Below are 14,366 nucleotides of genomic sequence, written 5' to 3'. Positions count from 1 at the left end.
CGAGATGGCAAAAGGGCCATAGGAACGTTCTGAATGTCATGTTGGGCTCTGCAGAAAAGGAATGCTGACAGGGTTTTGTTGTTGTTTTGTTTGAGACAGAGTCTCTCTATGTAGCTCAGGCTGTCCTGGAACTCTATGTAGATCAGGCTAGCCTTGAACTCAGAGATTCTCCTGCCTCTGCCTCCCTAGTGCTGTAAATAGAGGCATGAACTACTATACTGACTGACAATGGTTTTTTTGTTTTAAGCTATTCACCTTTTTTTTTTTTTAACTAGATCTAGCTGGGCAGTGGTGGTGCTCGTCTTTAATCCCAGCACTTGGGAGGCAGAGGCAGGCAGGTCTCTCCAGGCCAGCCTGGTCTACAGGTTTAAAGTGCTAAAAAAGCAGGTCCTCAAACACACTGAGCCGTGGCTTGAGACCGAGGGCTGTGCAGTTCTTGTTCATGTCCTTGCCCTTCCATCCTCACAGCCCAGAGAGGAGATGGCTAACCAGTTAGTGCTTCCTTATGTTTTGTCTTCCTCAAGGTCGAGTGGTAGGCATCCTTCAAAAGAACTGGCGAGATTATGTGGTGACATTTCCATCCAAAGAAGAGGTCCAGTCTCAGGGCAAAAATGCTCAGAAGATCCTGGTTACGCCATGGGATTACAGAATCCCTAAGATCCGCATCAGCACCCAGCAAGCAGAAGCCCTCCAGGTAGCTGCCCCTCGCTTCTGTTCTGCCTCTGCCTTTGCTGGCTTTCCAGCAGCACCAGGAAGCGTTGTTATTTCCTTTGCATAAGAGGAAATAAATTATTGATGGTATCTGGCACTCTAAGATACTGTTTTTAAACATTCTAAATATATAAGAACCATCTATTAAGTAGTCCATGGTTAATAAATGAAGGCCATAGAGAAATTGTCCTAGAAAGAGCTGTGTAGGACAAGCTGAGTGAACATACATTATCCAGCTGTCCAACTCAGAAACTTTCAATACACATAGTTTGCCAAGACTAACAAGCTTCCTTCCAGGGAAAGATACAGAAATATGATCCGAGTGTCCTGCAGGGATGATATAGTGTAACCTCACAGATCGATTATCTGTATAGGAATGGAGCGCCAGGGAGAAGGCATAAACAAGAAATGCAGAAATTAACTTTTACTTGGGGCAAAGAATGGAAGCAATGCCTGACTTAATTTGCCTACTGCTGTGCAGATTGTAAATGAGATACTAGAGTAGAATGTCCCCAACCCTTACCTTGCCTCTGGAAGCTCCCTGTGGACTCTCAGAGGACAGTTAGGACCCTTGCACTTTGCTTTCCAGGATGCCTGGGTTGCTGGACAGTGGAGAGGTCCACCTTGCACCGATACTGTCTTTCCCGCCAAGGAGCAGCTTAAGACTAAAAAGAAATTAGAAAGTAATTCCCACACTAGAAATTGAGACTGTTGTTTTTATTTATTTATTAAGATTTATTTTATTTTTAATTGTAATGTGTGTGGGTATTCTAGCACAAGCTAGAAATAGGTGTCAGGTCTACTACAGTTACAGAGGATTGTGAGCTGCCTGCAGGGTCCTTTGGAAGAGAGGCTTGTAAACACAGGCCCAGCTCTCAGGACCCTACATTATTGGATTTGGACCCTTGTGTTCCAAGTGCTAAGTAAAATGTGCTACAATTGGCTTTTATTAGCAGACTAAAATTTCTGTCCCAGTTGTCTGAAGGAGAGAGGTAACGCCTCCTTTCAAACATCAGCCAATGGCTTGCATACCAGCCGGCCATCTGAAGAGTGGCAAGAACAACAACCAGAGAGCAGAAGAAGCCACTGCAAGCCACCGTTTGCAGGTCGGCCTGTGTGTGCTCTGCTCTGTTTATCTGGTTAGTTTGATGCCTCAGATTGGGCCATTTAACTCCAGCCTTGGTTGACTTTGTATTTTTCCCTTTGTGCAGGATTTCAGGGTGGTTGTGCGCATTGACTCCTGGGAGGCAACATCAGTGTATCCAAATGGACATTTTGTGCGTGTCTTAGGGAGAATCGGTGATCTGGAAGGGGAGATCGCAACCATCCTGGTAGAGAACAGTATCTCCGTGGTCCCCTTCTCAGAAGCCCAGGTCAGATGTCTCTGAGGCCTTTGGTCCAGAGACAGAGACATACATTTCTCTCTGCTTCTGTTGCTGTTTCATCTGGAAAAAAGAACAATCGTTTCTGTGAGAGAGAGTGTATATGTGAGAGAGAGTGTGTGTGTGAGTGTGTGCATGTGTGTGTGTGTATGAGAGAGTGTGTGAGTGTGTATGGGAGTGTGTGTGTATGTGAGAGAGAGGGTGTGTGTGTGTGTGTGTGTGTGTGCATGCATGCATGCACACACTCGAGTAATTGTGCATGCAATATGGAGGCCAGAGGTCAACATCTAGCATTATCCTTAATCACTTTCTGCCTTACTCTATTTTTATGTTTGTATGTATGTGTCTGTGTATACATATCCACTTGGGGAGCCAGAACAGGTTGTTGGATCCCCCGAATCTGGCTGTTGTAAGCTGACATGGGTGCTGGGAATCAAACTTGGGTCCTCCAGAAAAGCAGCAAATGCTCTCACCTGCTGAGCTCTCTCTCCAGCCCTTCCACCTCATTGTCTGAGACAGAATCTCTATTGAATGTGCAGCTCACTAAGTCAGTAAGGCTGGGGGCGCTCAGGCATCAGAGATCCTCCTGACTCAGCTCCTCGGCCCTAGGATCACAGGCGTCCCGATGCTCCCAGCTGTTCATGTGGCAGCGAGGGGTCCTCGTGTTTGTGTGGAGAGCCCTGCACTCATTGAGGCTTCTCTCCATCCCTGAAAAGATGCCACACTGTGCACCAACCCACCGGCTAAACTAAGTGAACTCCAAGTATAAACTGAGTTTCATACAGCCTCACAGCTCCCCAAACTTTATACTTTCCAGCTGTGCTTAAAATGACATGTCAGGATCTTGAAGTCAGTGCCCACCTCAGCCCTCAGCATCCATAATCACCCTTACCCCACCCCACCCCCACCCCACGTCCTCCTCCCTCCTCAGGTTTTTTATATTGTTTTGAGACAAGGTAATACTCTGTAGCCCTGGCTGGTCTGAAGCGCACAGATCCACCTGCCTCTGCCGATGGAGTGCACCTGCCTCTGCCAATGGAATGCCGGGATTGACGGCAAGCACTACTACACCGTCCTGCACCACACCGTCCTGTAGATCGTCTTTACAGACCCAGCCACGCTCTGCCCCAACTAGAGATAGATGGGTCAAAAAGTCAGGCTCATTATGAGATGGTCTCTGAACCTTCACAGAAAAAAACCCACAGTTCAGTGAGCATAAAGCGCGAGTACTCCATCACTGAGGTCTCACAGTCCCATAAATCTGCTCTATTACTCTCGTGTTCATAGCCACATTCCTTCTGCTCTTTTCACTTAAAATGGTTTCTATATATTGACATAGCCTACTTATTTTTAGTAGTTAAGACAAATTACTGAAATTAATTTACCCTAGTTTGCTTAAACATTTTTCAACCTTTGGACATCAGTAATGTTTAATTTTTCAGTATTAGGAAAAAAGTGTTACTTGAAAGATTTTTCTAAATCAGTGTTGCCTTTTTTATTCTTTTTGATCATCCCCTTGGAATGCCATCCTTAAAGTTAAATCACCAAGCCAAAGGGCATAAAAAATTTAAATAGGTTTGTTATGTATTGGCAGATAGTTTCCCAGAAAAATGTTGCCCCGGTGTGAATTACCATCAAGAGCGTTTGGGTGTTCCTATTTTCATTATAGCTTATGACAGAACAGGAGTCACAATAAGAAAATATTGTAAACTATTTTACATTATTAAGTTTAGAATGTTTTACATAATTAAATTTTTATGTTTAACATTAGTTTCTGAAAATTATTTGTTGGCTGGCTTGGCACCTCTTCGTGAAAATGTGAGACTGAAATAAAGTAGCGACTAGACTTCCCAGGACTCCGGTTCTCTCCCTGTAGCCTCCTTAGCTTCAGACTGATAGCTTAAACAGACAATCAGAGAGGGAAAATGCCCCAGATTAGTCTTGTTTAAATTATCTTTAAGAAATAAGCTTTTATTTGGAGAGATCGTGTAGTTTTTTTTCTTCCCAGGGCTTAAAGTTTGAGTTAAAAGCTCAGCTCAGGGCTCACGAGGAAACAGGATGCAATGCGTGGTCAGCTTTACCTTGCTCTAGCCCCGTAGCTGATGAGGCTGTCAGAAGTCACAGGACATTGCCTAGCGGGCTGTAAGGTGTTCAGTGTCGTCTTTTCTGCTGACTCCTGACTTCCCAGAGCCCGACATTTGTGAGGCACCCAAAGAACAGTTACTAATCAAAAGAAGGCAAACAAGGCTGGGAGGACACTTAGGCTGTAAAGCACCTACTGTGCAAGCATGGGGATCTGAGTTCCAACCAGAACCCACTTATCAAGCTGGGAACGGTGACACAGGCTTGTAATAGCCCTAGTTCTGAGAAAGGAGCTAGTAAGAGACCCTCAGGTTTTGATGGCCATCCAGTCTGGCATTGGAGCATGCCAGGCTAGTGTACAATGACTCTACCTCAATAAACAAGATAGATGGTGTCTTCATGACTGCCTGATGTCTGAAGAGGACATAGGAACCCCAGGGGCCAGGGATACAGTGTTGAGCCACCATGTGGGTGCTAAGGATTGAACCTGGGTCCTCTGGCAGAGCAGCCATTTCTCCAGCCCTCTGAAGAGAGTGGGTTTTACAGATCCTTGCGGTGCTTGGGTTTCTGAATATTTGGTCTGTGGTACAGATGTGTGAGATGCCAGTGAACACACCAGAAAACCCTTGGAAAGTGAGTCCCAAAGAAGAACAAGAGCGGAAGGACCTGAGGACCACCCACCTCGTGTTCAGCATCGACCCCAAAGGTTGTGAAGATGTGGATGACACACTCTCAGTCAGAACCTTGAATAACGGCAACCTGGAGCTGGGGGTCCACATTGCTGACGTCACACACTTTGTGGCCCCCAACTCTTACATCGATGTTGAAGCTAGAACGAGGTAATCCTAATGGAAGGCAGCACTGCGCTGGGTGTGTCTGGGTTAGTTTCAGAAGCTCAGGATCTCTTGTTTGCGCAGTTCTGAAAATCTCTTCTGGGCTTTCTTCAAGTCCCACCTTCAGGAAAATAGTACCTTGACAAGTTTGTGTCCTTTCTTAACCTTTTACCCATCGTTTGTTTCCTCCAAAGTTAAGATGAGTAAATTTTCACGTGTAGTACAGCATTCTGTGTCGATGCTAGATCATTAAGCCACCATTTTTCTCATACAACCAAGATTCGTGTCACTTTTACTTTCTACATCAGTGGAGGAATATTCAGCCTGAGCAGTGCGACTTGGTCAAGTGGGCTCAAGGGAGCCATTTCATTAGGCAGCCTCTCCGCTTGATGGAGAGCAGTACCCCCAGGGGAATCCAACCCTCTGCCCTCGGCTGTTTACCTCCTGCAGCCCCCCACTCCCCCCTGTCAGCAGTTCTGCTGGCTGCTGAAGGTCAGTTGCGTCACTTGTCATTCCAGGGCCACCACTTACTACCTAGCGGACCGTCGCTATGACATGCTGCCTTCCATCCTCAGCGCAGACCTCTGCTCCCTCCTGGGAGGCGTTGACCGGTGAGTCTGATATCACCTTCAGAGCTGCGAGCCTTCCAGTGCACTCTCACCTCCGCTCCACACCCCTACCCACTGCTCTCCCCAGCGCCTCTGCTCCCCACTGACTTCTTCCCTTCCATATATACTCAGGGCGCCTTGTTTCTCCAGCCTCCTCCTCTCTTTCTGTTCTCCTGATGTTAGCTTTCTGAAGCCGTCCACAGGCTGAGGCGAACGCAGTCAGCTCTCCAGTGGACGCTGCTCTTCAGAAGGCCTGGGAGCTTAGGGAGTTTCTGTTTCTCAGTGAACACATGAGCCAGGCACTCCAACACTAGTAAGTAAGCTCCAAAAGACAGACGGCTCCTTCCTATTATTTTCCTGGGAAGTGATTTCTTGAATATTTTTTCTATATTTAGTGCATACAAATATAAGTGTGTGTAATTTTTATTTTATTACTGAGACAGGAGACTCTCACAAGCACTGGTTTTGTCTCTCTCTCTTTCTCTCTCTACCTCTGTCTCTTTTTAAGTACTTAATATCTTTGAGGAGAAATTTCTAGAAGCAGACCCTGTGCCAAGCTGCATGCATTTGTGTTGAGATCCATACGATCAGATAGCCCTCCCCGAGGCTGCAGCAGTCTGTCCTACAGCAGTCAAGTGCAGAGTTCGTTCCCACAGCCTGGCCCGTGTGCTGTGCTATGCTTTCATGTGAGGCAGTTTGCCTGCCGGACGAGTAGTGTCTAAGTTTAGATTCTACTCTTCGCCTCCTCTGTACAAAGCTGAAGGTTTTAACTAAGGATGCTCTGCCACCTCTCCTGTGAGCTACTTCACAGGCCTTACTGTTTTCATTTGGTTTTGTGATTTATTACTGATTTATAACAACTTTTTATACTAGGAAGTTAGCCCCTCTAAACTGTATGAGTTATAGATCTATAGGTTTTTATCTTTAATAAAATGTTTTGGTGGCAGAATGGCTCTTTGCTAAATGAGCTTTTTGTTAATTAACCTATCATCAAGATTGGTACTAAGCTCACTGTCACCTTATAGGATTTAAAGGCTTTCTTCTGGTTTCCTGGCACTAAACAAATCTGTCTCGGTCAGTGCCAGGCTTTCATAGTCAAAATGGAGAACTGTAAGGTTTTTCAGGCCCTGTGTGAACTCACTGAAGAGTCCTTCGGATAACAGAACCCATTGTGACTTTGTTGTTGACACATGTTACACAGTGAGCACTAGGTAGCCCTGGCTGGCCTGCAACTCCCTAGGTAGACCTGGCTGGCCTTAGACTCACAAACATCTGCCTGTCTTTGCCTCCCAAGTGCTGGAGTTAAAGGTGTATGCCACCACACCCAGCCTGACTTAGTTTTTAACATTAAAACGTGTGTGTGAACGTGTAGATAGATAGATAGATAGATAGATAGATACATACATACATACATACATACATACATACATACATGAAGAAGGGGGGTTGTGTGTATAATAGAATGATTAAAGAAATTGTACCAAAAGTCTGTAGCAAGGTCATTTCTTTCAAACTTGATTCAAAATCAAGTTCTGCTGGCCTCTAAATTAGAATAGAGTGGACTGGAGAGATGGCTCAGCAGTTAAGAGCACTGGCCACTCCTCCGACAACTCTAACAACCAGGTTTGATTCCCAGCACCTGTGTGACAGCTCACAGCTGCCTGTAGTTCCAGGGGATCTGATGCCCTCCTCTGGCCTCCTTGAGCAGCAGACATACACCTAGTGTTCAGCCATACATGCAGCAAAATACCTATGGGTATTAAATAAAGAATAATAATCTTACATAAAAGAAACAGAGCCCTACAAGACTCAGTGCGTAAAGACACCTGTGCTGTGTGTGAGTTTGAGCTTCAGGACTAATATGGTGGAAAGAGAATGGCTCTCACAAGATGTCCCTGATCTCCGCACATTTGTCACGATACTCACATGTGCAACCATACACAAAAATGTACACAAAATAAATAAAATGTATACTATTTAGAGAATGGAATAATTATACTGTTGATGTCCCTGGTTTTATAGGTATGCTGTGTCAGTCATGTGGGAATTAGATAAAACCTCTTATGAAATTAAGAAGGTGTGGTACGGCAGAACCATTATCCGATCAGCTTACAAACTGTTCTACGAGGCGGCCCAGGAACTACTGGACGGAAACTTCAGCATTGTTGATGATATTCCAGAACTTAAAGCCTTGGACAAGCAGAGCCAACAGGCCAAACTAGAGGAGTTGGTGTGGGCAATTGGAAAGTTGACAGACGTAGCTCGCCACATCCGAGCAAAGAGAGACCGCTGTGGAGCCTTGGAGCTGGAAGGGGTAGAGGTTCGAGTCCAGCTGGATGACAAGAAGAACATCCATGACCTCATCCCCAAGCAGCCCCTGGAGGTTCACGAGACGGTGGCTGAATGCATGATCCTAGCCAACCACTGGGTGGCCAAGAAGATCTGGGAGAGCTTCCCCCACCAGGCCCTGCTTCGCCAACACCCTCCTCCACACCAGGAGTTTTTCTCAGAGCTCCGAGAATGTGCTAAAGCAAAAGGCTTCTTCATAGACACACGGTAATCCGCTTCTGAGGGGGCAGAGGCATGGCAGAGAGTGCCTGTGTTTATTTCTCTTACAGTTGTTCCTGAAATATGGCCTGTAGCCAGGCACATTGGTGCATTGGAACCTGAGGCAGCTGGCTCACCAGTCTGAGGCTGGTCCACTTAAAGAGGATTTAAAAATTACGTTGTTGCCAAGCACAAGGTCCCAACTAAAATACCTTTTGTCAGTTTAGCCAATGGGTAGCTTCTGTCTTCAAGCAACAGAGTCTGCGGTCATTTGGTTGAGTTGAGCACATTTGCATTCTGGTCACACTGACCAAGGACTTTCCAATGACCTCTTGGTTACTCATTTGAATGCTGAGGTGGTGGCCCAACCATTCATAGATTACTGTAGCCATGTATTAACATTATTCTATACTACATAAGAAATGTGAATTCGGGGGGCTGGGTAAATGGCTCAGCACTTAAGAGCAAAATGACGTTACTGCTCTTGCAGAGAACCCAGGCTTGATTCCCAGGGCCTGCAAAGGACACACACACACATATATGAAAATAAATAACTTTTTTAAAAATGTAAATTCTGAGCCAGGGGGTGGCGGTGCACACTGGAATCCCAGCACTTGGAGGCAGAGGTGGTCTCTGAATTTGAGAGGCTACACAAAGAAATCCTAGCTCGAAAGAAAAAAAAAATTTAATTCTGACAATCTTTCTTTGTTTAAACTTTAAAAGCAAACTAGTATTGAAAAGAAAATTGTGGCCAAGATAAATTTAACTGCTGACATATGAGGATATTTAAACCCAGGAGTGTCACTTGTAAATGGCCTCTCGGGACCCATTGAGGCTTCTCTGTTTCTCGTTAGGTCCAACAAAACCCTGGCTGACTCTCTGGATAGTGCAAATGACCCCAAGGACCCCCTGGTAAACAAGCTGCTACGCTCCATGGCCACCCAGGCCATGTCCAACGCCCTCTACTTCTCTACGGGATCCTGCGCAGAGGAGGAGTTCCATCATTACGGTAAGTGACAGCACTGGCTTCCCGATGCCTTAACCGTAAGCAAGTCTTTTCTAGAGTGCTCTGTTCTTTATTCTGACATCTTGCTTTCCTTTGAAGGGCTGGCCTTAGATAAATACACCCACTTTACCTCTCCAATAAGAAGATACTCAGATATTGTAGTGCATCGGCTATTAATGGCAGCCATTTCAAAAGACAAGAAAATGGAGATTAAAGAAAATTTGTTCAGCAACAAAAATCTTGAGGAATTATGCAGACACATTAACAACAGAAACCGAGTAAGAAGAAACTTTAAACTCTTACCCATTATCTCAAAAGAGTTCTCAGCTTTCCTGCACCAAAGAATGGAGTACCGCATATTTTTGCAAACTCCATAATTATTATAGCCCCGTGCTCTTAGTGTTCTAAGATAACATGAACTTGGGAGATTTTGGTGTTGTTGTTGCTGTTGTTGTTGCTGTTGTTTGTATTTTGAGACAGAGTCTCATTATGTAGACCAGTCTGTCCTCTGCCTCACAGATCTGCCTGCCTCTGCCTCCCAAGTGCTGCGATTAAAGGTGTCCTTTCTTAAGCACCATGACTGGCAGTTTTGTTTTGTGTTTTTAGATGAGATCTCACTGTATGTTCCAGGCTGATTTTCCAACTGAGGAAACTCAAGTGATCTTCCACATAGCCTCTCTGTGCACTAATCCAGGCTTAGCTAGCGTTAGAGGCTTGACAATGGATTAGGGATCTTTCCTAAAAGTTAGAGATAGAGAGGTTTAAGCAGCTGGATATGGTGTAACCTCAATATTTAGGAGGCTGACTCACACAAGTGTAAAGTTTCAGGCTAGCCTGGTCTACATTAGCAAGACTTTTATATATATATATATAAATAGAAGACAGGCATGGTGGCCCTGCACTTGGGAGGCAGAAACAAGCAGATCTCTGCAAGTTCAAGGCAAGTATGATTTATATATGATTTTTAAGACAGCCAGGGCTATATAGTAGTGAGATCATGTCTCAAGGAAAACAACAAAAAGTTAGCATTGTCACTGAGCCATCTCATCAATCTTGTGTATGTGTGTGTGTATGTAACAGAGACAGAAAAACAGAGCAGCTGGGCGTGGTGCCGCACGCCTTTAATCCCAGCACTCGGGAGGCAGAGGCGGGCGGATTTCTGAGTTCGAGGCCAGCCTGGTCTACAGAGTGAGTTCCAGGACAGCCAGGGCTACACAGAGACACCCTGTCTCGGGAAAAACAAAACAAAACAAAAAAAGAAAGACAGAGCAGTTATTCGTATGTAATGTGGGTATCACAGGATAACTTTCAAGAGTTGGTTCTTGCCTTCCACCGTGTTTTAGACATAGTCTTGTTTCTGCTACTGTGCTCTGCACTCCAGGACAGCTGGCCACTACAGCTGTGAGCTTCTGGTCAATTCTCCCATCTTTACCTCCCACCTTGTGCTAGGAGTACTGGGATTACAGATGTGTGCCGCCATGTCCAGCATTTCCTTGGTGCCTGGGGATTAACCCAGGTGATAAGGTTTGCCTGGAGTGTGCTTTGCCCATTGAGCCTGCCCTCTCATCTCATCTCTACTCTTTGTATTTGAGGCCAGGTTGCTCTCTCTGTCTCTTCTTCTTTGGTTTAGTTGAGACAAGGGCTGTAAACTAATGTCAATCCTCCTGTCTCAGCCTCCCAAGTGCTGGGATTACATGCAGGGGCCACCACCACACACTTGAATCCTGCCTGTTTAAAAGCTGTTTCTGTGGGAATGAGTTTGGGCTTCTTCCTGGACGGCAGGGAACTGTTGTGATGCTTTGGGTTGCACTTCTTACAGGCGGCACAGCGGTCTCAGAAGCAGTCCACCGAGCTCTTCCAGTGCATGTACTTTAAAGACCGAGATCCAGAAACTGAGGAGCGCTGCATAGCTGATGGAGTTATTTATTCCATTAGAACAAATGGTGTACTTGTATTTATTCCAAGGTATGTTACTTCTCATGCAGTGGGTAACAGGAAACCATAGTTAAACAATACCAGTATCGAACACAAATGTTGATTATATATAACTTACTAAAGTATTTATTTAGACTGGGGATATATAGCTTAACAGTGGATTGCTTGTCTAACACATCTGGAGTGTTGGATTTGATCCCCATCATTCCATAAAACCAAGTGTGATGACACCTATAAAGCAAGATAGTCAAAAGTTCAAGGTCATCCTTAGCTATATAATGATTCTGATGCCAGATTGTGCTATATGAGACATTATCTCAAAAGAATATAAGCTTGTCATGGTGGTACACACCTTTAATCCTAGCACTCAAGAAGCAAACACAACCAGATCTCTTGAGTTTGAGGCCAGCCAGGGCTACACACACACACACACACACACACACACACACACACATATATATATACTTCATGAAATTATTATATGTACATAGTATAATATACAGTCAGGAAATAACGGCAGCAATTGGGAGTACATGTAGGCACACATCCCTACCAGTCTTAGAACTCTTCTTAGCTAGTAAAGTATTCTTTCTTATCTGTTTTTGTAAAAATGTTTCTGGGGTAAACCATGGGAAAATGGCTAAGTACAGTAAGGTCTGCATACTAAGAATATATTGTCTGTGTCCACCCTGTCGATGATGGAGGTTTGGGATTAAAGGTGCTGCTTATCTGAAGAGTAAAGATAGCTTGGTGATCTCCTGTGGCCCAGAGGGCAGCTCTGAATGGAAGCCAGGATCCCTACAAAGATCTCAAAACAAGATCATCTCTACCACAGCTGGAGGGCAGTCTGTTACCTTTCATCTATTTGACCATGTGACGGTAAGTCTCTGCATTCAACGTTGCTTTCAGTGTGAAGGAAAGAAGGCCATGATGAAGTAACATGTATTTCTCTGTGCCAGGTAAGAATTTCTGTCCAGGCCTCGCGCTGCCACTCTGATACAATCAGGCTTGAAATAGTAAGCAACAAACCATACATGATCCCAAACACAGAACTCTGTCACCAGAGCTCCCTGCTGAAGAGTGAGTTAGTGAAGGAAGTAACCCGATCTGTGGAGGAAGCGCAGCTTGCACAAGAAGTCAAAGGCAAGGTGATTCAGGAAGAGCATCAAGAATACTGCCAGACAAAGGGAAGAAGTCTGTACACACTTCTGGAGGAGATAAGGGACCTAGCTCTTCTGGATGTCTCTGACAGTTGTGCAATGTGAAATACTTCCATGTCATTAAAGACCTTTGTCTTAAGTGGTGTACTTTTTTTCTTTCTTCGTTTCTTCTTTTTTCTTCCTTTCCTTTCTTCCTTTCTTTGTTGTTGTTGAGACAGGGTTTCTCTGTGTAGCCCTGGCTATCCTGGAACTCACTCTGTAGACCAGGCTGGCCTCGAACTCAGGAATCTGCCTGCCTCTGCCTCCCGAGTGCTGGGATTAAAGGCGTGCGCCACCACGCCCAGCTTTTTTTTTTTTTTAAACACCTCTTGCCTCTGTCTTCAGACTGTTGGGATTAAAGATATATGCCACCACACTTGGCTCAAATTGATTCTTTCAAATGAAGTTTGGTTGGTTGGTTGGTTGGTTGGTTGGTTTTGGTGTTTCAAGACAGGTTTTCACTATGTATCCCTGGCTGTCCTGCAATTTACTCAGTGTATCAGGCTGGCTCAAACTCAAGAGATCTGCCTGCCTCTGCCCCCAGGTGCTGGGATTAGAGGCATGTGCTGCCACTGTCTGGCTCAAATGAAGTTTACTTTTGTAAATTTTACAGACACATTTGAGTTCCTCTGACATTAGGTAAAATTTTAGCCATTTTAGGTAAGACAGTCCTGCCTACCTTTCTTCTCCAAAATTCTTTCTTCATGTTAACTTACACTTGCCCAATTATTCTGGCACCAGCTGAAGACAAGAGGAGTAGTGGGCTGTACCCTATGTCTTACCTCAAACTCCCTTCCCACCCTTGAATTCTATTATGTGCACCTTCAATAGCCAAATACCTGGCCTTCCCAAGAGAAGTGTTCCCAAACTCAACTCCCAAAGCCACACCAATCCATGCAGTCTGTGCCCAACTTCTGGATTTCAAACCATCTTTGTTACTCCCAATTTACTGGATGTCGGTCCAAAATGTTACCTATCCTTTCCCTAAGGAAGAGGCAAGAGACCTTCTTTTAATCCTTGTCACTAAAAGTTTTCAGTCTTTTCCCCCAACTAATGAGAATATGCAGCCATGAAACAGACCATAAAATGTCTCACCATGGTGCTTCCTCACCTCTCGTTAGCACCTCCACCAAGCTCAGAAAGCAAGCAAAACCTCCAAGCAAGCAAAACCTCCAGTCAGGTTCTCTCTTCATCTGGCCCCATCACCTCTAACCTCCCAGCCATCATTCTCAAATCTTTATTTCTTGTTTCTGGCATATACATACTCTGTCCTTCACAATACTCTACAAGTTTCTCACCAAGTCACCAACATGGAGAACATTGTGTTTTCTGGAAGCACTGGAGTATATTCATACCCACGGTCTTATACACCCTACGAAAGCCCTCTACCACATTCTCAACCTACAAACGTTCTCTGAACTTTTCTACCATCATTAATGGAGGCAGTATCAACTTTTTTATTTTTTAAAGATTTATTTTATGTAGATGAGTACACTGTAGCTGTACAGATGGCTGTGAGCCTTCATGTGGTTGTTGGGAATTGAATTTAGGACTTCGGCTAGCTCCAGTCAATTCTGCTCACCCAAAGATTGATTTATTATTGTAAATATACTTTAGCTGTCTTCAGGCGCACCAGAAAAAGTGTCAGATCTCATTACCGGTGGTTGTGAGCTACCATGTGGAACTCAGGACCTTTGGAAGAGCCATCAGTGCTCTTATCCACTGAGCCATCTTGCCAGTCCCAGTATCAACCTTTTATGTGATCTTTTAAACATTAAAGTGACTCTTGTAGCAAGATGAGTGTTGTGGCACATACCTTTAACCCCAACACAAAGCAGCCTTCAAACCAGCTGAGACTGCAGTGAGGCAGACTGTTCCAATAATGATATGAAAGAAAAGACCAGATGATGTACACAGCTGTCACAGAGCATTTGAAGGCAGAAAAAGCAGGACACTGACCTCTAATTTAAGACCAGCCAGGATGCTGTAATGAGTGAGTTTTTAAAAATAGTCAAAATTCTTAACTGCTTCAGCAAAAAGTTTAAATTGTATAACTAAATCAT

General features: G+C 44.7%; 2 protein-coding genes across 8 annotated transcripts in view; one reads left to right on the top strand and one right to left on the bottom strand.

Moving 5' to 3' along the window:
* The window catches only part of Dis3l (DIS3 like exosome 3'-5' exoribonuclease), a 34,887-nt gene extending 22,210 nt beyond the window's left edge, over positions 1-12,677 (top strand). For all 3 annotated transcript variants that reach the window (XM_021171468.3, XM_021171469.3, XM_021171470.3), the window contains exons 8-17: positions 525-694; positions 1,923-2,084; positions 4,767-5,014; positions 5,527-5,619; positions 7,639-8,172; positions 9,018-9,172; positions 9,269-9,447; positions 10,989-11,134; positions 11,809-11,983; positions 12,064-12,677. In XM_021171468.3, the coding sequence (XP_021027127.1) occupies positions 525-694; positions 1,923-2,084; positions 4,767-5,014; positions 5,527-5,619; positions 7,639-8,172; positions 9,018-9,172; positions 9,269-9,447; positions 10,989-11,134; positions 11,809-11,983; positions 12,064-12,369 (2,168 nt within the window). In that variant the 3' untranslated portion in view covers positions 12,370-12,677. The remainder of the gene's footprint in view (positions 1-524; positions 695-1,922; positions 2,085-4,766; positions 5,015-5,526; positions 5,620-7,638; positions 8,173-9,017; positions 9,173-9,268; positions 9,448-10,988; positions 11,135-11,808; positions 11,984-12,063) is intronic.
* Tipin (TIMELESS interacting protein) overlaps positions 1,997-14,366 on the bottom strand; it is a 51,038-nt gene continuing 38,668 nt past the window's right edge. The window contains exons 9-10 of one of the 5 annotated variants that reach the window (XR_015048972.1): positions 14,120-14,287; positions 2,060-2,156 (exon numbers count right to left, since the gene is read on the bottom strand). The gene's annotated coding sequence lies outside the window, so the exon portion shown is untranslated. Of the gene's footprint in view, positions 2,157-11,218; positions 11,336-12,634; positions 12,650-12,699; positions 14,288-14,366 lie in introns of those variants that run through there. The other 4 variants (XM_021171474.3, XM_021171475.3, XM_085844705.1 and 1 more) reach the window with 4 other exon arrangements.

The sequence above is a fragment of the Mus caroli genome, unplaced genomic scaffold (genome assembly GCF_978045245.1).
Source record: "Mus caroli unplaced genomic scaffold, Mus_caroli_1 scaffold_11, whole genome shotgun sequence".
Taxonomy (NCBI): Eukaryota; Metazoa; Chordata; class Mammalia; order Rodentia; family Muridae; genus Mus; species Mus caroli.
Note: the sequence above shows the minus strand (reverse complement) of the source record. Positions and strands in the feature narration are given on the sequence as shown.